This window comes from Crinia signifera, chromosome 4, assembly GCF_055691185.1.
Source record: "Crinia signifera chromosome 4, ASM5569118v1, whole genome shotgun sequence".
Lineage (NCBI taxonomy): Eukaryota > Metazoa > Chordata > Amphibia > Anura > Myobatrachidae > Crinia > Crinia signifera.
Window position 1 is genome coordinate 275374287 of NC_139220.1, and position 25853 is coordinate 275400139.

The window sequence follows — 25853 nt, forward strand, 5'->3', positions numbered from 1 at the left end:
GAAAGATTGCTCGTCCTCGAGCATTCGGAATGACAGTACTAAAGTCTCTTAATGCAAAAAGTCCTTTTTCTAACAAAATGGAAGTGACATTTTAATAAACGTAGCTAAAACAACATATTAGCTTAATACTATTTTACAGATTTACTTAGAGAGACAAACATTTTTAAACAATATTGTTAACATCTAATGAGCAGAAATCCCTTTGTGCCTCCTTCCTTGTCTTCTTGATGCCTGCTGCAACAGTAAGATGGCATCCTCACTGCTTATCCTGTTATACTCACAGTCAGGCCGGTGCCATTCTGGGAAGAGCCACGTCACGGTATTAGCTACACTATTGGACGGTGGAGGGACTCCAGACTCCAATGTAACTGAATCTGAGTCAGCAGGTTTAGGGTGTCCCAACCCTTCCACTGGTACCTTGTGGGTCACTCCTTCAGTGTCTCCTTCTTGGTCAGCGGCCTGTAAATCGACCTGATTAAGGTGGGCTGAATTGGAATTAGCATCATCCATGCTAAGTCTACCTTGAGATTGGAACTCTTGAGGAAGTTGCTCTTCAACAGTTTCTTGCAGGTTCTGTTGCATATTTCCACTCGATTCCCCCAAATTAGCTGTTATTTCCAGTAATGCATTCTGCTTTTGGGTATCAGGATACTGCTGTTTATGTCCATATGGTCTCTTATTGGCACTCTCTGCTACATTTTCTGCTTCTGTGTGCTTTCTCCCTACACTGTATTGATAGTTTTGCTGGTAGTCACGTGGAGGACCTCTGAAACGTGCATAGTTCCAATAACACTTGCGATTTGCTGCATACCTGCTGCCTTTGACTGGAGCACCATCTGGACCTGTGACGTTTGTTGCCTGTAAACCCTTTTCTCCATTGACGACATCGAATTCCAACATTTCTCCTTCTCCTAAACTACGATGGTATTTTCTGGGGTTGTTTCTCTGGATGGCCGTATAATGAACAAAAAGATCTTGTTTGGTGTCCTCACGACTTATGAATCCATAACCACGTCGTACGTGAAACCAGATGACCTTTCCTGAAACTTTTCCTATGCAGACTGGAGCTTTCATGTCTAATATGGGGGTAAACTCATCTTCACTTATAGGGCATTGCCTTCCACAGCAAGGCCACCATTCTTCCGAAACTGACCTTGCTCTTGCCTTCCCCGATGCTCGGCCTCTCTCCTCAGGGCACTGGAGTTTAAATGATCTTCTCCGTTCTGGTTTCCATCTGGATTTTCCCGCGGCACGTGCTGGTCGACTGAACATATTTTGCCATTCTTGTTGCATTTCTGCTAGTCCTGCGATCATTTCCTCCATTTGCCTCTTCAATGTCTGTAGCAAGTCAGTGGATGGAGTCTGACTGCTTTGGATCACCGTGCCTGTATTCCTCATTGATGTTTCTGGGCTTGGTGCCATGGCTCTGTGTGACTGGGGGTGTTCGTGAAATTCTGTCAATTCTGGGAACTCTTCCTGCCGATTTGCATTGGTGCCCATTACCGTTATGGCAGCCTCTTTAAACCTCTGAAATGGCTGGCCCACCATTTGTCTTCTTAGTAGTCGTAGATGGGTTCGGACACTCGGTCCTAAGGCTCCCTCAGTGAGTTGGGTGATCAATGCTTCATCAGGATTCTTGACTTCTTCTTTGTCAACAGCCTGTACTGCCTTTAGGGCTTCCTGTAGGCTTAGTGCATATTCCCGGAGAGTCTCGCCAGGCTGCTGTTTGCAGGCATAAAACTTTATTTTTATTTCTGGGAATGTTTGTGTTTCAAATGTGGTTGACAATCTTTTGAATACCTGTTCCACATCTTTTTTTTGGTCAATTGGCCATGAGTTCACTTCCCTGAGGGCAGTCCCTTTCAGCTGGCAAGTCAGTACTTCCATTTGTTGTTGTTCACTCAGGGCATAAATTTGGAACATGGAGTTCAATTTGTTCTTGAAGTTGATTAGGTTGCTGCTATCTCTGCCACTGGCATCCCCACTATAAGTTGGAAGCCCTGGGGCCCCAAAGTAGTAGGGCATAGTGATTGGATTGAGCTGTACTTTTGTGGGTGGTGGCTGTTCTATGCCATTTGATGGCCCTGACGAGGGGCTTCGTTCTCTAGACATTTTCTTGGACTTGTATTCCCTTTACTTTGGGCTCCAATCCTGTTCTTATTGACGCCAAATGTAACACCCTGCTCAGTGGTTGAGATGTAATGCACTCACCGGTGTCGCTGGTGTTAATCACCCCACCGCACAAATTCTTCTTTTTCCTTGGAGAGTTAGTAGAAGGAATACCGGCTCACACGAGTGTTGTCCTTTTAAGGCCTCGCTTTGAGATAATTTATTTTGCGTAAGAGGTCAAGTAAAAAGGGAGTAACCCAGAGGGACACTGCCCATGGGCAGTCTCCTATAATTGCAATGGGTTATCACAATAAATGCAATACATTTCTATATTCACTTCAAAGGTTCAATATCTCCCTTAGCAGACATATATATCTTAACTGTTTTAGAGTAACTGTTTTAAAGTAGCATAGACTTAACTGTTTTAAAGTAGCATAATTCAGAACATACATCACATGCACATATTCACAATTCACAGTGCAACATACTGTAGGTAAATATCAACAGTCTCCTTTATAACTGTACCATTTAGTGCAACTTAAATGCTCAAATCCCAGTTGAATAGTCACGTGGTACTGACGTTTGGGATATACATGCATGTATATAAAACCCTTTGTGTAATAATGGAGTGTATTCCTCAAAAGTTTCGAGTAGTGACTTTGGACATAGTGCAGTAATGTCATTAATATTCAGCACACTTGTTAAATAGGTGACTCATGAGTGTCCAGAATGTTCACAAGTATGATATGGCAAGAGCTCACCACTGCAACGGGGTCCTGTCACTGCTAGGCTGACAGTGACTGTAAATACTTTATTGGAAAACTTGACTGTATGCTGGATATACACTGATGAAACACATGGTTGCTTGTTGTAGCAATGTTTAGAATATGGAAGGCTTATGCACCCTGTCACTAATAATGCAGAATAGTTGTAGAGTCAGGTGCTGATGTTGCATATGCAGAATAGTTCAAATGTAAGATACTTCAGATGCAGAGTACTTTAAATGCATAATACTTCAGTTGTAGGATACTTGCCAGGACCTCTGTTGGCCCTCTGCTGCTGCTGGTACTCCCACTGGGTTCTCTCTCTCTGCCCAGGGCCACTCCCGATGCCTCAGCACCAAGGACGCAGGCCCACTCTCTCTCTGACCCTTGCAGCTGCACACTTGCTGATGGGGCTGACAGGCTGTCCTCACTGACCAGCGCTCTCTGCATGCTGCCAGTCTGTGCCCACCATACACTTCAGGACTGACTGCTTCATCTTCACCCAAGTCAGGCCGCTTTCCCCAGCCTTCAGGGTTCTGCCAGCTTCATCATTCACCAGTCCACAACTACACACTTCTCACTCTGCTGTCTCAGACTCCCAGGGAGAGATTCCATCCAGGATTTCCCACCTTTTTCTGCAAACTTGTCAGTTCTGTAACAATGTTTCTTTTTGCAAACTGACCTGCCTTGCTGTGAGCTGAGCTGTTAACCCCTTTTGTGCTGCAAGCTATATCAGCTCAGCTCTGTGCAACTCCAGTAGTACTTTTTAATACAGTCATGCTGGCACCTGTAGTGCCACAGCTTCTTTATGCCTGCATGCCTTTACAGTATTTCCATTACATTATGCTGCTGGCACTTGTAGTGCCCCAGCTTGTGGGGTGCCACATGTGTGTGTGTGTGTCTGATTGAGAGGTGCGTGTGTGTGTGTCTGAGTGAAAGGTGTGTGTGTGTCTGTGTGAGAGGTCTGAGTGAAACGTGTGTCTGTGTGTATATGAGTAAAAGGAGTGTGTGCGTCCGAGTGAGAGATAGATTGATATATAAAATGTGTGTGTAGGGGGGCACCAACATTAATCATGCCTCCGGGCGACTGGGGCAAACTTATACCACTGGGTGCAACACGTAGTTAGAAGTATATATACTGGAATGTGTGAATATATATTGAAAAAATAGTAGACTTTAGTTGTAAAGATACACAAATCAGAACACGCTATTATTCACTTTTTCTTTTTTTTTTTTTTTTTTTTTATGTTTGTATGTTTTATTCCCTATCCGTGTGTCCTTCCCTTGAGGATTATTACTGTGATCAATTATAAAGTTTAGGTCCTCAATAGCCAGCTCTCACGTAAGACGGAAAGATACAACAACTAAAGTCCACTAAATATGAGTGAAGGCGAGGAACCTAGGATTATTTGAGAATTGGCTGTTGAAGAGCGAATTAACTGAGGAGGAGAACTGCTGGAGGCATGAGGAGTGTGGAGGGGAGGGGTCAAACTTTTTTGGTTCTTCACCCCCCCTACCCTTCATATATGGTGGACGTAGGGCGTAGGGAGGTAGGCGTTATTGTCTTTGTGGGTATGTATGTATTGGTAATGTTTTTTGATGACTCCTGTTAATAATTTGTAAGATCTTATTGTATCTGTTCCTTCTGTATACTTATATATGGAGGGGGTCAATTGTATGGTAAAATGTCATATAATGTAAAACTAATAAAGAAATATTTATAAAAAAAAAAACAAGCGAAGGCTGGGTGGATGAATGTTCATGAGTGGAAGGGAAAGCTGTGGGTGGGCACTGAAATGTAAGAAGTCTTGCAGGCACACTGCATACTGGAGCAAACTCTATTCCATATGTTGCTATTTCTCTGGATTTTTCTGAAAGGTCAGTCATGCTCACATTAAAAACATTTTTTTTTCTAGTTACAGTTAAGCTGGATTTACACTATACAATTATCTGGCCAATCTTTCTGGTTGGTGCAAAAATCTAGTAATGTATGGAAGCAAATCAACCATTAACTCCCAAAGCCAGAAAACAGGCAGAATGGCTGTTTGGATAATTTGGTTAAATCTTTTTTTTCCCCAGTTGTTGGGAGAAGTACGGACGGTGTAATGATTAGCATTACTGCCTCACAGCACTGAGGTCGGTGGTTACATTTTCACCATGGCCCTAAAGTTGTGTACACGATTTGGTGGCCGCCGATATCGATTTGATATCGGTGGCAACCGAGACCCGGCAAGGAGGGACGACGCATGCGGAGGGTGAGCGGCAGCATGGCTATAGCCGTGATAAAGCTACACAGTGTATTTATACATTCAATTCCGATGTCGCAGGGCCACGCATTGGGATCGGGTGCTGCTGTTTTGACAATATAATCAAAATCAATAGTGCAAATAGCACCGTGCGTCCACTGTGTGGAGTTTGTATTTTCTCCCGGTACTCCAATTTACTCCCCATTCCAAAAATATACTGGTAGGTTAATTGACGCCTAACAAAATTAACAATAGCTTAATACATTATACACTTATATATGTGGTAGGGAATATAGACTGTAGGTTTTAATGGTGCAGGAAATTATGCCAGTCGTGTAATAAGTAAATGGTCTGTTGTCATTTGCTCCATTCATTACCAGAAATATTGGGGTAAATATACTAATACTTCTACAAATGATATGTGGTTGATTCTGTTTTTAAATTCTCTGTTGCATGTTAGAAAATGATAGAAAGATTCTGATTGGCTGCTATGAGCAACACGACCATTTTTCACTTTTAGAAGCTTTAGTAAATTTACCCGATAATCTAATAGTGTGTAACCAGAATCACATTGTGGATGTCTGGTATTCTTCTTCTCCTCATCGAATGATAAGAAAAGCATCTGATATGTTCTGGAGGATCGCCCGTACACACAGAACGATGTGCAGATATATCTTTAGATATATCAGGCATTGGCTGTGTTGCACAGACGACGCCATATATAGGTGAACGACACAGATGGTACGCACTGTAGCAAGCAAAGCTCCAGTTGCAGAAACAAAAAGAAGCCCACTCATCTCTCTACCACTGACACAGACCAGAATTTATATATTTTCTGAAGTCTATTTAAATCTAAAAGGTGCCCATACACTTGCAATTTGGCCACGTTTCACCCGATTCTAACGAATCGGGCCGAGAAATCAGGTGCATCGTGTCCAAATTGCAAGTTTTGACATCCCATATGATCCGTTGTGCGGTCCCGTGCGCATTGGGTAGGAGTCCGAGGTTGGACGTGCTGCACATAAGATAAATGGGAAGTACAGCTGTCCGTGCACATGGTGGGTGCTTTTCAGCATCTCCAATGTATCGCATTCAATTTATCTTGAACTCCCCCGACAGCTCCTTGAGAGTTCTTTTACATGTAATACTGTAAATCAAATTTAAAAGTGTCAAGTCAGAGGAAAGCACTTCTGGGGAGCAGCAAGGTGAGTTCACAGGAAATCAGGTCCAGCTTGTGCCTCAGACAAGTCGGACTAGTGAATGGGGGCCTCAACAACTATATGAAAATGACTTCAGAGTTACCAAACTAGGCCCGCAAGGCATCAGACCAGTCCAGGTTTTAAGTAAATCCACGACTCAGCAATGAAGGGTAATTATGTCGCCTGTGGCCAAGCGTGATATACTAACTTGAACCATGCCTTGAGGACTGCGTTTTGGAACCTCTGCCATACACTCACTTTGTCATTCTATAAAAATCCAGAACATAACCCATTACATATGACACCTGACCCTTGCCAGTAATTTACAGAATAACCACAAATCTGTGGCTGGCATTCCACTGGCTAAACTATGCCAGCTTCCATCATGTATGCTGCTGTCTAGCTGATCTTCTACTCCCTGCAACCCCCTCAACAGTTACACAGGTACAGCCTACAGGTATTCAACATGCATGCTACAAGCCTTCATATTAAGCACCATATTCCATATTAAGCACCCCCTACGTTTTTCACAGGCTACCCACAACTTTGAAAGTCAGTAAGAGTTTCTCTTCAATAAACCTACATACCAACAACCATTCCTGCAAGTCACACAACACTGATGGCCAGTTACAGTAGATCGCCACTACAGTAATTAGTGGAATCTTAAGATTTTAAGTTCATTTTGGCCAGGTCTCCTATTGGAAGCATAACATCATAAATAAAAATGTCTCTTTGTATAACAGTAAGAATAGCCCACTTGTTTCATTTGTTGAATGCTGAAAAACAGATGCAGAGTTATTCTTGGCACAAAAGAAGGATTTTTTCATAAAGCTCCCATCGGGAGCAAAACGTGTCTGGGCCGTTACAGCGACTCTTCCACACCCCTTGTGGACGGGACACGAAATTAGGAGTAAAAGAGCTTCCACATAGCCGCTACCTTACCTGTCAGAACACAGAGACGGAGATAACAGGGCAGATGTATCAAACCTGGTGAAGAGATAAAGAGGGAGGTGATAATGCCCCGGCTGTCATTTTTCAAACACAGCTGATTGGCTGGTGCATTATCACATTTACCAGGCTTAATACATCTGCCCCAACATTTGCTGCATAGCCGCACTATTACCGCACTGCACACACAGACCTCAGCGGCATCATCCAAGCCACGTGGCGTTGCGATGTCAGCTACAGCTGCATCACACTGCAAACTGCACTCTGACTTCGTGAGAGTTAAAAACCTCATAGTGCGCCCGAACACTCCTTTACAAGAGAAGTGCAGGGAACTACTGCCTTAAGGAAACCACTCTATTATTGGGAATTTGATATGTCCATTTAAAAGGGGACAGACTTTATAATACAATAATTTCTTTATTTACAGTTTCTTATATAGCGCAGCAGATTCCATTGCGCATTACAACAGGAAACCGTGATAAAACAAACTGGGTAGTAACAAACCGACAGAGGTAGGAGGGCCCTGCTCGCTAGCTTACAATCTATAGGGATAATATGAGGGATACATAAGGATAGGACTGCATAGCATGGCATTTAGATATGACTGCTAATGTATTGCATATTTAAGCCTATAAAGGAAGTATTGATCCATCTCTATGGTTATGTTTTATCAAGTTTAAGATTTACTGTATGTGCATAAGTGAATATTAAAGAAGTAGTTAAGGGAAGCAACATAAAGACTGCTGGAAAGTCCCTTGTAAATATTGAAGACGGTCTTACAGTTTTTCAAGACTATTCTAGATTCATTTTCCTCTTCTTAGAACGTCCTCTAATACTAATGTACATCTTAAAGGATTTAGAAATAATGCACAATATGACAAAGCTGGATAGGAGCGGTTGGGCCAAGTTTCATTGCAAAGTGTTCCTCCACACTCCCTAACTCACCCATAATACTATGTCGGGAACCATACCAGAATGACATACAGCTGAAGGGCTGGATTATAGGTCTCATAAGCAAAGCCTTCTGTTCCATGGACAGATCCGTAGGACTGCTCTTTAGAGACAGATGGAACCCTAAAAAAAAAAAGAAAACGGAATTGAAAAAAAAGACCTTTTAAATCTGAACCACCGTTGAAGTGAAAGGCAGACACTTACCTGCAGGTTGGAAATAGCCAGTGTAAGGATTCAGACTTCCCCAAGACAGACTCCAGTCCAAATCATCATTAATACTTTGTTTCCACCCACACAACCCATGCTCAAAGCCACAGACAGGCCCAGAATTGGTCTTTACCTTTAAACTTCTTCCCAGATAACGCATTTGCTGTATAACTTTATGTAAGCTTGGAAGAGATGCAGAAATCATTATTTGGGAAAACAAATTGTGTAAGGCACTTCTGCCTTTCTGAACCTTATGACCCAATGTGGCCACTACAGCCTTTCTTGTGTTGGTGTGTAAACGATTTAGTATCCATCTTTGATCAGTTCTAGCGCCATGTGATCCCTCCGATTCTGACAAGGACCTTTTACAAACAACTTTTCTGGGCTCATGTTTTAGGTTGGCATAATCTGGATCTACTGTAGAATTAAATGCAACAACATGTGGAGAAGACTTCCGTAGGTCTTCACTGGTAGTCTGCTCTGGTGTCCGTGTGCTTTGCAAACCTGCAGGTGTCTGAGTGATAGTGGCTCTTATTTCAAGGCTTGGCATCGTGCCTTTTGGAACGAAAACAGAGGTCTGTGAAACCACATCAGTCAATAAACGGGCACTTATAGTTGGCAAATCTGTAGTGGTGGCAAACGTCTTCCTTGCCATAAATGTTCCCTGCACGGTTGCATTGTCAGTGCTTTCCTTTTCTTCTAATGTAGCACTTACATGGGTGCTGCTTTTCAGAGATATTCCCCACTCATCCCTGGTACTCGACTGAAGCTCAAGTACAGTAGCTGGAGAAGTGACAGGAACTGTGCTAACCAGGTTTACAGGAGTCCAGCTTGGTAGTTGGTTAGTACTTTGGGTACTGGGTACGAATGAAAAGGTTTCTTCTTCTAGTTTATCCGATGCAGGCTTTGTTGTTTCTCTATCGAAGTCTAGGGCAGCTTCAGTAACAGCGCTCCCTTCTTGGTGTCCCGTAAGTGCAGTAGTAAAGTGCTTTTCCAGTTGTTCTTTGGAGCTGCCAGTTACAAATGTATCAGGCTCATTCATTTTTGTAGATTGTTCCAAAACTCCTGTTCTATCTAAGCCAGTAACTATTCCAAATGATGCATTCCAGACATCCCCAACTCTTGACCGACGTTCGGAAACCATGGACACAGCCATGTTTGTAGCAGACCAGGGTGTGGGTTTCCCACGGTTTAAGTTATGGCCACTTGTCTCTGAAATCGGGTGTGTGGTATTGGATTTTAAAGCAGAAATAGAAACTTCTTGAGCGATTCCATTTAGTGCAGTTTGGAGCTTAGATTTGTCAGTGTAGGGGAACGTGGGAGCTGGGCTGATCAGGGATTGCCGGCTGGTGGAGAACAGTTCAGATATATCAGTGATGGGGCAGGACGTAGCCGGGTCAGTTTGGCTGAATTCCCCAGTGGGTTTCACCTCTTCATTTAAGGTTGCTTGGGGACATTCAAAACCAATTGCAGGAGAGTCACGGGTCAGTATTTCATGGTCACCTGCAAGAGATTAGCATCCAAAGTAAGAAGTTTCTTATATGCTTAGAATACAGTTGTAGCATTGTAAATTATAATTGCTCATCATGAATGTGCTCAGTGTGTACAACTGAAGAACATGTGCAAATCAATATCTCCGGGTACATTTTCCATCTCTTCAGTAAAACTTTGATGGATGCAGTGTAGTTGTGTAGTCACCTGCACACATACACAGCAGATTAGCTTCAGCCAACACTTTTATTAATTATGCAGTGAACTACAAAGCATAGCTGAATCAGACTTAACTTCCTATACTAATTACCAGCTACTGTTAAATACTCGGAATACATTGCAGAATAATGTTCCTGGTGAAAGGAACTAAATAAAGCTGGGTGGGGTAACTCGAGCTTAAATCCAAATGGGGGGGGTGTGGTCAGCTAATACATTGGTTTGGCCAATCATTAGTTGGGCTTCTTCATAAATATATACAGCAAGTAATGCTAGTGCAAAATTCATTCTAGTCCTGTGCAGTATAAGGTAACATCAGTGTTGGACTAGGGCATGAAGGGACCAATGGGAAACTGTAGTGATAGGGGCCTATGTTTATTGGTGTGGCCAATCTCCAGAGAGGGTATGGCCAGCTGCCACAGAGGCTTGGATAACCATTAGAGGGTGCATGGTCTGGGCTCCTTGATGAATTTATATATGACTTTTGGAGTGACGTAAAGAGGGGTCAGGGCTATGAAACCACATTCCTCCCCATTAAGGCCACGTCCCTTTTGCCGCTGCAAAGGCACTTATAGATTCCTCCTTCTGTACCCGGTGTCACAGCGGTCCATAAAAATTTGTGTAGTCTCACCCTTAGGGGCCAATTCAGACCTGCTAGTTGAGCAGAGCGTTTGGCCCTATCTCCGATGGTGGGGCACTGCACATGTATAGAGGCGCCAATGCGGACATGCAGATCCCTGCAGCAAGCACCGTCAGGAAAATTTACATTCATCGGGGCACTCGCTGACTGATTGACAGGCAGGGGGCGTTCCGGGGTTTCATAGACACGCCGATAAAAACGCTGGCCGGACCCCAGCGAAGGCAGACATGCCCCTGCCTGCTCGGGCAGGCTAATGACGTCACATGGTGTCAGCACCCGCCCCCAATTCAGAGACGATCATGCAGCAGAGAAGTTCTGGCTGCAAACAGAGGAAAATTCATTCAACCACAGAATGATTATTCCTCTGTGCGGGCGCAGGTAAGCGGATGTGTAAGCGGAGGTGAGCGGATGTGTATGCGCACACATGTTCTCGCAGCGTAGCGAGGGGATTAAGGTGGCGGGGGCGTGCATTCGCCGGGGCAGCGTTAACCTGCTCGCTAGGCTCCGGATATACGCAGCCTAGCGAGCAGGTCTGAATCAGGCCCTTGGTGTGACGTGTATTACAGGATATTTGAATGCTTTGTCTAAGAATTCTTCTTACCAGGTGACGGTGTATATTGCCAGCAGTAATAGTATTTGTTGACCCTCAGGATGTCGGAGGCGCTGAGCTTTAACCTTTGGCCAATCTCCCTTTCAGTATGACCACCTAAGGGCAAGATTGTGGAACTCCCGTCCTTGCTGAATGCTTTGCTACAATGAAAAGAATAGTGGTTTAAATGCATAAGGGTCTATCTGTCATTGAATGTACAAAGGTACTGGAGACCTCTACGGTGGTCCCTCCATTTCCGAAAGCATACAGAGTTCCCATAGGTGTTCTGCTGTCTGATTTACCAGGTTAAGCGGCCATACATCTACAGATTGATTGTCAGATTGGAAAAAAACCTGGTAGTATCTGAATTACGGTTTTTGGCAGCTTTCTAGAATTTCAAAGCAAATGGTCAACTGTCATTTGCTCTCATCCATTACCAGGTTTATGACAATCAATCTGTATGGCCAGCGTAACACAAATAGACTGCAGAGAGAGTATGCTTGCAAGATAGAGATCTTTGTCTGGAAGCCCCATTGAGACAGCGGCTCAGGTAAATGATTAAATAGTCTATGTATAGCATCGGTTAATAAGGTGCCTGCGCCAAAATAGCTTGCACTTCTAAATTATCTACCAGACAAAAATCCAGCTTCTTTTCTGATCGCAAGTCGTACACAAGTTAATTAACAGGAAGCTGGTGTTTAAGGGGTGGTCACCAGCCATTTTCTGGGAGACTCAGGGAAAACATAGGCATGCATTTTCAAGGACACAGACAGATAAACAATGTGGGAAGATGCAGGGCCGGATTTGTCACTAGGCACAGGCTTGGGGGCAGCAGCTATTATGGGTGGCAGACAGAGACAGTATATTGCACCGGGTGGGTGAAATTTCTCAGAGCAGCGATCAGGTTTGAATAACCTCCAAAGTACCAATCAGTCTGTTCCTGTCATTTTACAAACACAGCCTGTAAAATTACATCTTCTCCACAGACCGTTACTTCTACAGATGTTAAAAACAAAGTTAAACATATTGGGCAGGATTCTTGAATAACTCCGGCTGCACATCGTCGGCACTCGCATTGTTAATAATCGGGTCCCCCCTCCCTCCCTGAACCCTTACCCGCTTTGTGTGTGCTCCATTTCCTCCTCCCTTCCCCCACTTCCGGGTGCAGGGAGGAGGTCACTGGTGCGGGAAGCACAGCAGGAGGATGCCCCGACACAGGTGAGGGGAGGGCGGTGGGGGAGACACGAAGGGAAGCCTATAAGCTTCTATGGGGTTACGCCAAAGCGAAGCCCCAGTGGTGGCAGAGCTCCCCAGAAATGCCCTTTAATGTAGACACAATGAATATTGGTCTTAAAGTCCAGGAATTGAGCTAGACCTACCTGGAGTAATGAAGGATGGAGTCATACGCATAATCCACCAGCATGTTTGTTGTCTCAAACTTGCAAAAGTTCCGTTCATACCCTGTAAAGGAAAATATAGAAAAAGGGATAGGCTTACAACAGAGCTCAAGACAGATTGATCATACCATACACACACACACACATATATATATATATATATATATATATATATATATATATATATATATATATATATATATATATATATATATATATATATAAAAATAGAGATACAAAGGGACCCAAACCGCGCACACAGAATTCCCTATAAGACGGGACCCAAGAAAGTTTTAGAGATGAGAATAAAGAGGTTCAGGGTGCACTATGAATAATTATACACAATTAAAAGAAACGTACATTTAACAAAAAGATGCCCCATGGATAACATGAAAAATACAGTGACACATTTGCCACAACAAGCAAATGAATGTTCTTCCAACGAGCGATAGGCCCAACGCGTTTCGTCAGAAAGTTGACTTCATCAGGGGCTTAGAAAGCATCAAGTTTAGCAAACCAATTGGTACTTCAGGGAAAAAAAACATATATACTCCAATGACAAGATCAATGTTCACAAAAGTTGAAAATGTGAGAGCAAATATGTCGCCACCAAATTTGGGGCTAAAAAATGGACCACTGCCCGAAAAACACTCTGTCTCAGGTACAAGAACAATGGGGTAATATCAGCCCCAATGTGATGTCAATATTATAATGACAGCCCATATATAGCAGGACCACCGGATGTGAGAGAGAGGACAGGTTGCTGCTGCAGTTGCCTCTCTCCACAGCACTGAGCATCTCTCTCTCCTTGCCTGGCTCTCTCCAACAAGGGAAAAGGGTAGCGGGCCAGTCTATCAGACGCGAACGTGGGTAAAATGTACCCGACCCCTCTCAGCACCACTGTCACTAAATGGGACCCCTATATACTTATTCACTGGAATAAATGGGAAAAATTATAACTTAGCCCTGCTCCATACAATAAATGGTCGTCAGTACTTTGGTGGGTCGCTCCAGCCATCCACCAGTCAGCTCTTTACTGTCCAGCTTCAGGCTGAAATGTAGATTGAGAAGGCTGCCTGACCATTCTGTGTGTATTTCTCAATTACGGCATTTTCTATCTGCCTCTGAAGAAGCTCCGGAGGTCTCTGCTCAAAGGCCTCTACAATTACTGGGCCATGGGCAAATACGTTAAGATGGAATTCCCCCAATTATTGTCCATAACACAAGTGACAAAGAAAAGCCTTATAATTACAGTGACAACATAAACACCTCACCTCCATGAAAACACTGCAATAGCTGTTGGATTTACAGTACTTTAGCAGAAACTGGTACAAAAATGGTCACTGTAATATGTATATTGAACACGGTCAGCTCAAGCACTCAGACACTGGCCCTGGTCAGTGAACTACTCAGAAGAGCTTTCTTTTTGGGAGAAGAAAGGTAATAAAACAAGGAGGAGTCAAAAACACACTGAAATTAGGCATGTGGGAAATATTACATCTGAAGACGGAAGCTACAACCCCACACTAAGGGCCGGATTCAGATTTGGGGCCAGATGCACTAAGCTTCAAAAGTGATAAAAATGGAGAGTGATAAACATCCAACCAATCAGCTCCTACCTGCCATGTCACAGGTCAGGTTTGAAAAATGTCAGGAAGGAGCTGATTGGCTGGTTGTTTATCACTCTCCATTTTATCACTTTTGAAGCTTAATGCATCTGGCCCTATATCACTATTGTGCAAATTTCGCAATCCATTCAATTATCGAATGACTGCGCATGCGCACAGATCGTAGAGTCAAAGTAGGGACAAAAATTGTGAAAATATCAATTGGCAATCCCCTTACAATTTGACTGACAGGAAGTCAGCACTTGGGGGTGGTAAATGACCATTTTCTGGGAGTGTCAGAACAAACACAGTCATGCCAAGGTGTTTTAAGGGAGGGTGTGTGACGTCAGCGACAGCCATTTTGTACATAATTCAAAAATCATTTGATGGTTCATGAATTGCGTATGACTGTGCGATAGGATAGCGGATAGCAATATTTTCGCAATTCAATGACAGAATTAGACGAGGTCAGGTTTTCGGTCTGTCCGAGCGACGGCTACGTACTCACAGTCATTCGCAAATTTGCAGATGAGCGATCAAGTCTAAATGCAAACACTTTGGAAACATATTATCATCGCTTATCTTGAAGGCCCTTGCTAGCTCTCTGAAAGCAGGATGCAGCACAATTAAAACTATGACCAAACTTCCAAAAACGATACACGTGCCATGGGTGGTGCTGAGAGACTTCCTATTGTATCCCCTCTCAGTGGGGAAAAGTAAAAAGAAGCCCATAGGCATCTATTGGATAACACCATCTAAAGATGGTTTGATACATCTCCCCCAGAGTGAGGGACTGATGTGACTTGGTGCACCTAGGAGTCCTCCTAGGTTTCTACCTCACATGTGCGTATTATTAGGGTACTGCCCATTTCTTAAACATCTGGCTTTGGGGAGGAGAAATATATAGGGGATGGATTTTGGTCCTACCGCTCATTATGGATTTCCAGTTTATATAGATGTGGAGATCACGGTCTGCTCGAGAGTGTTCATGCCAAAATCCAGCCACGTGCATCAGTTCATGTAGGACAACCCCCTTCCCCTTCTGCAGGCATTCAAAGGACAGAGACACCACTTGCTTCTTCCCGGTGCGACCAACACTTGAATAGCAGCTGGAAAACACAAGAGTCACATGATTATTACAACACTATTCTATCAGTGCCGTAACTACTTATTTTCTGTGTCACAAAGGGAATTGGTGCCAGCCCCACACTGAAAATTTGGACAGTGCACACCAATCAGTGGCTTTCCCTTTGAAATCAATAGGAAAGCAGCCAATTGGCTGAGAGCCGGGACAGATGGCTCTCTCGGCTAAATCGACAGCCGCCCATTGCTTCAATGGGACTTTTGAAGTCTCAGGTTCTCTGTTCCTCAGCGCCGACCTCTCTCCCCACAGCAGCTGGGCAGAGCACCTGTTCTGCAGACTAGGTGGATGCCAGCTGTGCGCCCACAGTGCAGATGAGCTGTGGGCAAGGCACCACTGGCACATACCTTTTAATGGCCCTGGGAATAAGGACCACATGGGCCTGGAGCTAAAAAGTGTTGAGTGTCACAAATCACTATCGCATGATAGCCCTTACTTTGAGAGTGGCAGAAACCCAGAACAGGTATGGAGTCCAACATGCTGCTGGTATTCACCAGGGATCCCCGCAAGGATGTTTGAACTTGGCTACACCCGACACGCAGGATGCTGCCCTCTGCCTAGGATCCATTGCACTGGTGCTGGAAAGATCAGTAGTGGAGCTGGAAGTATATAGTCAGGCGCACTGTGATAGTCCACAAGCCAGGTCTATTTACATTAAAGAAGAGACGTTTAAGGGGGGATATGCTCAACATGTACAAATATATCAGGGGCCAATATAAAGAACTGCCAAACACCCTTTTTTCTGCTAGACAGGAATCTAGGACGAGAGGGCACAAGTTTAGATTAGAAGAAAAAAGATTTTGTTCAGCTAGTAGAAAAAAATTTCTTTACGGTCAGAGCAGTTAAACTCTGGAACTCTCTTCCTGGAGAGGTGGTGTCGGCAGACACAATAAATACATTCAAAATAAGGTTGGACAAACACTTACTGGTTAATAACATCCATGGGTACAAATAAGAAACCCAATCTGTCTTAAAATATTAGAACATACTATAAAGCAACGGATAAGTTATTATAAAAACGTAGGTTGAACTAGATGGACACAAGTCTTTATTCAACCTTAACTACTATGTAACTAGGTAAGTACAAATCAGAAGGCAAAGTACCATGTAGAAGGCAGAACCAGGTTGCACGAAAAGCCAACGTCAAACCAGGAATCACCGAATGCAGTACCAAGGTACCAGACTGAGACAGGTAACTAAGAATAGCTGAGGTCAAAACAGATAGCTCATGGGCATAATTAGATATTTGTAGGCCCCATAGCAAATGATTGTAAAGGCCCCTATATACCAACCAATGGTGATTAAGTTACAGGTGTGTTTTTATATATATATATATATATATCTCCTATATATTTGGCTACATCTGTCACTCAAAGTGGGTGTCTGTGTCTATAACGCTCTGTTCCTGGACTTTCCTCTTAATGTGTGATTGCCTTCATCTGTGCTGAACACCTTTCTGAGAAATTAACCTGTTTAAAACAGGTGATGGCAATCATACATTAAGGGGAAGTCTAGAAACAGAGCATTGTGTCCCTCCTGGAGAGGGTCATGTTGGGAGGTATGTGACAGAGAACCAGCCCAGTGAGCCCACAGACAGTGCCAGACACCCACTGCCTTCCCATGTTGCCCAGCACTGCTACTCCACAGCCACCAGGTGAGCGCCCCCCTCCCGCGATTTGCGGCAAAACCTCCCCCCCCGCGCGATTCGCGGCAAAAACACCCGCTCCCCCGCGACCCCCCCTACCGCGATTCGCACCAAAAACTCCCCCGCGACCCCCCCTCCCACGATTCGCTGCAAAAAGAACCCCCCCACGACCCCTCCCGCAATTTGCGGCATAACCACCACCCCGCGACCCCCCCCTCCCGCGAATCGCGGCAAACCCTCCCCCGTGCCCCCCCCCCCCTCCCGATTCGCGGAAAAAACACCCCCCCCGCGACCTCCCTCCCGCGATTCGCGGCAAAAAGAACCCCCCCTTGCACGATTGGCGGCACACCCCCTGCGACCCCCCTCCCGCGATTCGCGGCACCCCCCCCCCCCCGCAATTCGCAGCAGCCCCAGGATTAAATGGCACATGCAAAACACTGACATGGCTATGGTCGACAATGAAAAAGGTTGACATGAGTTTTTGAAGATTTATTTCATGTGTTGACCTTTCTGTGTTGATTTTTTTCTTGTGGCGATTCGCGTCACACCCCCCGCAACCCCCCCTCCGGCGATTCACGGCACCCCCCCGCGACCCCCCCCCCCCCCGCAATTCGCGGCAACCCCCCACCGGAACCCCCATGAACCCCGCTCTCCCGCGATTCGCGGCACCCACCCCCCGCAACCCCCCCCCCCCCTCCCGCAAATCGCGGCACCCCCCGCGATTCGCGGCAGCCCCAGGATTAAATGGCACATGCAAAACACTGGCACGGCTATGGTCGACAATGAAAAAGGTTGACATGAGTTTTTGAAGATTTATTTCATTTTTTGAATGTTTTCATATTCATTGTCATGTGTCAACATGGACACCAATGAAGTGGCACACTTATGTCAACATTTACATGTGTTGACCTTTCTGTGTTGATTTTTTCCTGTGGCGATTCACGTCACACACCCCCGCAACCCCCCCCTCCGCGATTCGCGGCACCCCCCGTGACCCCCCACCTCCCGCAATTCGCGGCAACCCCCCACCGGAACCCCGCGATTCGCGGCACCCAACCCCGCGACCCCCCCCTCCCGCAATTCGCGGCACCCCCCGTGATTCGCGGCAGCTCCAGAATTAAATTGCACATGGAAAACACTGACATGGCTATGGTCGACGATGAAAAAGGTTGACATGAGTTTTTGAAGTTTTTTTTTTAATTTTTTGAATGTTTTCATATTCATTCTCATGTGTCGACATGGACACCAATGAAGTGCCACACTTATGTCAACATTTACATGTTTTGACCTTTCTGTGTTGATTTTTTCTTGTGGCGATTTGCGTCACACCATCCCCCCACCCCCCCCCCCACAACCCCCACTCCCGCGATTCACGGCACACACACACACACCTCCCCCGCGATTCTCGGCACCCCACCCCGTGACCCCCCCCTCCCGTGATTAACGGCACACCCCCGCGACCCCCCCTCCCATGATTCGCCGCAACCCCCGCCCCGTAACCCCCCCTCCCGCAATTCGCGGCACCCCCCCGCGATTCGCGGCAGCTCCAGAATTAAATTGCACATGGAAAACACTGACATGGCTATGGTCGACAATGAAAAAGGTTGACATGAGTTTTTGAAGTTTTTTTTTTCATTTTTTGAATGTTTTCATATTCATTCTCATGTGTCGACATGGACACCAATGAAGTGCCACACTTATGTCAACATTTACATGTGTTGACCTTTCTGTGTTGATTTTTTCTTGTGGCGATTCGCGTCACACACCCCCCCCACCCCCCCTCCCCCCGCTCCCGCGATTCACGGCACACACACCCCCGCGATTCTCGGCACCCCACCCCGTGACCCCCCTCCCGTGATTCACGGCACACCCCCCGCGACCCCCCGTACCATGATTTGCCGCAACCCCCGCCCCCGTAACCCCCCTCCCGCGATTTGCGGCAACCCACCCCGCGACCCCCCTCCCGCGATTCTCTGCAATCCCTCCCCTCCCGCGATTCGCAGCATCCACCCCCCCACAACCCCCCCTCCTGCAATTCGCTGCACCCCCCGCGACCCCCCCTCCTGCAATTCGCGGCACCCTCCACGACCCCCCCCTCCCGCGATTCGCGGACACCTAAGTTGCAATACAGGGCATCTTTCATACAATTCTAACCATATTTCTCATATACAAACGTTCACAAATTAAGGGGGCGCAGCCCCTTACGACGGTGTGAAGAGCGCCCGTAGGGCGCGATGAATCACCTAGTATATATATATATATATATATATATATTTATATATTTAACAGGGAAGATGGGTCCCACTCAGCTCTGGGCCCCATAGCAGCTGCACCTACGGTAGTTACATCCTTAAGATAGCTAATATCAGGTACGTTGAATTAGGGTATATGCCTGACCCCTGTTGCCTGTAAAGATACCCTCCCTAGTAGTCTAAACTTGCACATAAGCAGCACAAAGGCTACTTCATTAACTGGCAAAAGTGACATGAACTTTAACCTATGGCAGCCATATATTTGGCTTTCATTAGCCGGATTACAAAAGGCAGCTAAAAGCCGGCATCCTATTTATTGCTATGGGTTACAGCACACCAATTATTTTATTTTGCTCCATGTTCTAATATTATGAATAATCTCTGTCCATTGAAAGTTAATTATTTTTGGCTCTAATCAAAATTCATAAAACTAAAATTTATCAATTTACCGTGAATAAGTGACAACACTATGGCCCTTATTCTGATCGGTGCGGATATTCCCGCATTCTTACGGAGCGGTCCGCACGCCACGGTGTTCTGCCGCGTGCGGCCATCGTCCGTAGAAACGCCCACGGGTCCTCCGCATTCGGACGGACTCACTCTTTAAGAACAGGGCGTGTTTACGGACGACATACAAACCATGCGTGTGCGGGAGAAACACTCAGATTCTGCACGGTATTACAGAGTATTACAGAGTATGCTCGGGAATACCGCATCCGAACGGGAGCCAAGCGGTGCTACCGCACGTAAGCGGAGTATTTACGCCAAACAACCCACTATTATGTATCTTCTGCAATACATCACATGACCCACTTATTCAATTACCTATCCTCATAAAAAACTTCTTATTTGGAATTGGAATCAATTAGATGCCAATATATCCTTACAAGCATGCCTAACACATGCATTGCACACATTAACCCTTACAGCAATTGAAGTGCAATGGTTTCTATTAGACCCTGTGTAAAAGATTATAAACAATCTACACATATACTGTTTAATGTGCAAAGAAAACCAACAACTGTGAACTTGCATAAAACATTTATTATAAACCAAAATTAACATGTCAATCACAAAATATAAAATTATAAATTATATCAGGAGATCGCGAAGGTCCTGCAGATCTGCTAGTAAGAGCCTCAAATGGTGCTCCGCCCGCAGGAGGGCCCCAATAACTCCCTCATCTGCCGGTGTGGTGTCATCTGTGGGCATGTCAAAGGGGCAAAAATTAGTCATGATATTCATGCATACATTTCACATACTGCTACATAAATTGCACAAATGCTAGGTGACATGTGTATATATATATATCTATGTAGAGAGATAGAGACACACATAGATAAATAGATATGACACATACATATCTACATACATACACACTTATTTACTACATACTGTGTTTTTGTCCCTCTACCCTTTACTCTGCAGAAGACATAACAGTCATAGTGTTTCTTCTCAGTCACAACCCACCCATGACTAACCAATGACAAGCATGTCATGGCCTCCGTCAATAAGAACTTGTCACAATCTCCTCAGTCTAAGTTCAGTGATGGTTCGTGGCATGGGAGTTATGCAAATGTCAGGAATGCACAGTACACATCCTCCAAATCATAATTCTGTCTAAACCAACCTACAATTCTGTGACGGCAAAAAAACAATCTGAACTACAGGGGGTGTTTAGGTAGAGGAGGCTCCTGGGACACTGGCAACTTGTGACTCCATTCCAAGGTAGGCCGGCCCATACTCCATTTATAGCATACATCCTATAGTTTAGAAATAACATTCACCAACAATATAGATTCCACTATTTGATGGGTCATAATCAACGCTTGCAGCAGGTGAATTTAATCCACAAATGATCCACTCATCCCTTTACTCCAGGATCCTGTTTATCTACAACGGTTATGTGGCAGTCAAAATGGAGCTCCAAGCCATCCCACAAACCTGTGTAATTCAGAGGTGTCCTGGATGAAAGGGATGCCTTGGACACCCCATCTAACCCGTACCTGTATCTGTAGCTACCCACTTTGGGGTCTGTATTAATAGTATTGTAACAACATTTATCATCACCAGTGCTACATAACAAATACCAGTACAACTACTTCATGAATGATGCATTATGTAAACATACCGATCAGATGTGACTCCGGGGCCTGACATGCCTCCTCCCCCTCGGAATCGGACACCTCTGGGGCAACCGTGGCCTCCTCAGCCCCCTCCTCCGCCAGCTCCTCCGCCACCATGACCTCGTCCACCTCCTCCGCCACAACCACCTCCTCCACCACCACCACCTCCTCCTCCACCTCCTCCTCCACCACCACCACCTCCTCCTCCACTTCCTCCTCCGCCACCAACACCTCCTCCTCTGCCACCAACTCCTCTTCCACCTCCTCCACCACCACCTCCTCAGGCACCTCCTCCTCCTCCACCACCTCCTCCACCATCTCCTCCACCATCTCCTCCACTTGCTCCTCCAACATTTCCTCCTCCTCCACTTCCTCCTCCTCCACCCTTGCCGCCACCTCCTCCTCAGGGTCTTGGGCCTCCTCCTGGGCCAGGGCTGCCTCGGCCTCTTCACGTGCCTGTCGGGCTTGGGCTCGTGCTGTGTGGTAGAAAAAAAAATCATGGTCAATGTCGGGTCATTGGGGCACATGTATTAATCCATAACAAGACATACATGGAAGGGTGATAATGATGGCAAACGATGCAGGAAAGTAGCTCCTTACTGTTAATGGGCTCCAAAATGTGACATTTAAATTATTATGTGATTGTTAGTAATTTGTTCAAACATTAAAACCCTGGCATTTATCAATGTGTAACACATATTAGATCTGGCACATTGTATGCATCAGAATCCTCAATGCTATGTCATTACATATAAAAGCCACATGACTGCATGTTAACCAGGAAGAAGCACACATAACAGTCTATGGACTTTTAAACCCATGGACACCCACTTATCATGAGACACATTTTATTGTTTATATATGCTATGTTGTAAGTGCGAAATTTCATAGCTAAAATACTCACAATCAGCAATTTCGCCCCTGATTTGCTCTAGCAGCTGGGGCTGGCGCCTGCGGAGGTCCGACCACCGCCTCTCGAGCTGCCCGATGGACCTCCGCACCCGAGTGCGGGCGTAAATACGGCGCCCTGCCGCAGCATAGGCCCTCCGCTTATGGCGGTTACTGATAAAGGGCCCCGCACGGCCCAGCCTTGTCTCCATGACGGAGACCAGAACCCTCAGCTCCGCAGGTGAAAAGGGGTCTGCCCTTCGTGTCTCCGCCATGTTAACAATGGCATCTATCAACCAATCAGGTGGTGGCATTGGTTTATCACAGTTATTTGTGTTAATAACTTTATTGTTCATCTTTACATGAACAGCGTCTCTGCGCCAACACAAATGGTGACAAATTCGCATGCCTTCAAAACAGTAGTGCTGATGTATGGCAATGAACAAATCTGATATATATAAAACACAGTGTGTATGCACTTAGCAAATCCAATGACGCCTCGCTCCGCCAAGCAACGCGTGCTATAGCTTAGCAACGCATAGCTGTAGTTAGCATTACTTACTCTATGCATCTATGTGTATGCGTACATTTATGTTTAAAAGACACATACACATACTTGCAGGTATCCTGAGACCAGCATTATACACCAGACCTGCCTGCCTGCCTGCCTGCCTGCCTGCCTGGGTGCCTGGCTGCCTGGCTGCCTGGCTGCCTGCTCCTTGAAATGTTGAAACATGTTAAGAAATTCAAATATCATATATATAGATATATATATATATATATATATATATATATATATATATATCTGCAAACAAATCATACATCAACACAGGAAAAAATCCCCAACACATTAGAGAATAAATCAATGTACTCACCAGTCATCAGGGATAGTATCAACTACAATAATGAAGATATAACAAACACATAAGATCCCTTGTACAAGGTATAATAATGAGCACCTATATTGAACTTCCCCCAAAACTAAGCACATATGATAAATATCTACTATTTATTTGCCATTAGGAGGGCATGCTGGCTAATTTTCGTTTAGTAACACTGACAACTAACACACTGTACTTATTTGAAGGGGTGATTTTTACTAAAATTGTTGTGTTCTGTCAACTAGATAAAATGTACCTGAAGTATCTTTGCGCCACAGAGTCCCGCAGCTGGTATCCCCTCCGGCATTCAGGGGCGCGGGATGGGCGCATGGGCGGATCTTGCGGCTCAGATGGTACCTCCCACTCATCAAAGGGTATCTCACGCCGCACAGCAATGTTATGAAAACATACACACAGGCCCACGATCCTCGACACCATTTCAGGCGCATACTGTAAGTTACCACCAGTGCGGTGGAGCACTCTAAATCGTCCCTTTAAAAGGCCAATTGAGCGCTCCACCACTTGCCTGGTGGCAACATGCGCCCGATTGAATGCCTCCTGTGGGCCAGGTGCTGGGGAGCTATACGGCGTAAGTAGCCAGGGCGTACATGGGTAACCGGAGTCACCCAGAACCCACGCATCACGGCCTTCTAGCTCTTGGAGTCTTTGCCATATCCCGGTTTGTCGGATGACATGAGAGTCATGGGCACTTCCGGGAAACTTCGAGTTGAAGGCGAGAATTTCCATGGATGGGCCACATACCACCATCACGTTCAGTGAGTGGAACAATTTGCGGTTCCTATATATCTTCTCACTTCGAGATGGAGGCACAAATGGTACATGGGTGCCATCCACAGCCCCTATCACATTAGGGAAGCCAGCAATTTGATGGAAGGCCTGCTGGCTTCTGCGCAGGGTCTCGGTGGCAAATGTCATGGCCATGAAGTGCCCCTTGCGCCTGAACATGGCCAACGTCACACGCCTCAGGATTCGGCAGAAGGCCGGCTGAGATATTCCAGCAAGTACTGCCACTACTTGTTGGAATGATCCTGAGGCGCAGAAATGCAACACCGCCAGCAGCTGTGTGTGAGGCGGAATTGCTGTCGTGATCCCGTGTAGAGGTTCCAGATCGCTCTCAATTAACGTGAGCAGATCCAGAATTACATGTGGCGGTAACCGGTACCTAGTAAGTACCTCATCATCGGGCATAGCAAACAGAGTCACCCGTGTGCGATAGATTCTAGCACGTCCTGGCCTCCTTGGGCGACGAGTGGGGAGAGCCGCAAGTGCCCTTAGCCTCCTCTCCATGTAGCGCATCATTGCTTCAGCAACCTATAAAGAAATGAACATAAATACTGATGCACCTATGCACATAATGGCCATATCCGACTACAACTAGATTTGTAGGCTTCAATACGTACAATAGATGGCCGCCCCGTGAAATCCCGCAGATCCATTTGACTCTATAATGATGTAACAATAATATGAACTCAATACACACCGTCCTAAACACACAGATAAAGGTGTCAGCATTTTTTGCCGACATCATGTACTATGAGACATTTCATCTATTGCTGGGACATGTTGTCCTGCAATAGATGAACCCACACAGGTTTAAGACCTGTGAGTGAAATAGTGAACATGTGACATGTTGCAATAATGCTACACGCACTTTGCTGGCCCAACAATCTGTAGGCAGTGAGGCAATGGTGCATACATTCATACACTTACATTGTTAATGGATATCATATCTACAAGGAGCATGGAAGAGCTTACCTTAGACCCTGACAAGTCCAGATCTGGAGACAAATGATTCTAGCAGCAAGTCACTATTTATAGGCCTCTCACATGTGTGGTCTATAACAGTAGAGATGAGTATTGCATGACTTGTGGCCTGGATTATCTAAGGGATTGGGCTACTTTTAGCTTGCAATCAAACTCCACAATACCACAGTAGTCATGAATCAAATGTCATGTAATGCTAGCAAATAGCATGTGTATTGTGCAATAGTCACAGGTGTATCAGAAGATTCTATGCAATGTTAGCATTGGTGACCAGTATTTCATGTCGAACTTTCACCAGGTTTTACACAATGGAATTTCCGCCACCGTATGCGGCGCGAAAAAACAGCGACGTACGCTCACGCACGGAACGCAGCTGCCGCTGATGTCCGCCAAACAGGATACACAAACAGTATATAAAGGTGTATTAGAAGGTGACAATGTTGTTGCTAACATGTCTGGATCACAACCAGAGGTGGACCCAGAGCTGCAGCAACTATTTGACCAGATGGACTCCAGCACCACCTATGTGCCACTGCACATGCAGCCAGTGGGTAATGAGGAGGCTGCTGGCCCTTCTACAGCAGGGCAACCTGCACCTGACCATTCTACAGCAGGGCAACCTACACCTGGCCCTTCTGCAGCAGGCCAACCTGCAGCTGGCTCATATGCACCATCAGCAGAATTGTTTGGAACACAACCGGGGACTTCACAAGGTAGTACCATGGCCAGCACTTCAAGTGCAGCGACACGTGACAGGGGGCGTGGCCATGG

At 45.5% G+C, this 25853-nt stretch overlaps 1 protein-coding gene across 1 annotated transcript in view; it reads right to left on the bottom strand.

The window, feature by feature from the left end:
- Positions 1 to 6981: 6981 nt before the first annotated feature.
- ASTL (astacin like metalloendopeptidase) overlaps positions 6982 to 25853 on the bottom strand; it is a 43551-nt gene continuing 24679 nt past the window's right edge. The window contains exons 6-11 of the mRNA XM_083180239.1: positions 15292 to 15473; positions 12740 to 12821; positions 11373 to 11521; positions 8422 to 9927; positions 8212 to 8340; positions 6982 to 7013 (exon numbers count right to left, since the gene is read on the bottom strand). Coding sequence (XP_083036365.1) covers positions 6982 to 7013; positions 8212 to 8340; positions 8422 to 9927; positions 11373 to 11521; positions 12740 to 12821; positions 15292 to 15473 — 2080 coding nt within the window. The remainder of the gene's footprint in view (positions 7014 to 8211; positions 8341 to 8421; positions 9928 to 11372; positions 11522 to 12739; positions 12822 to 15291; positions 15474 to 25853) is intronic.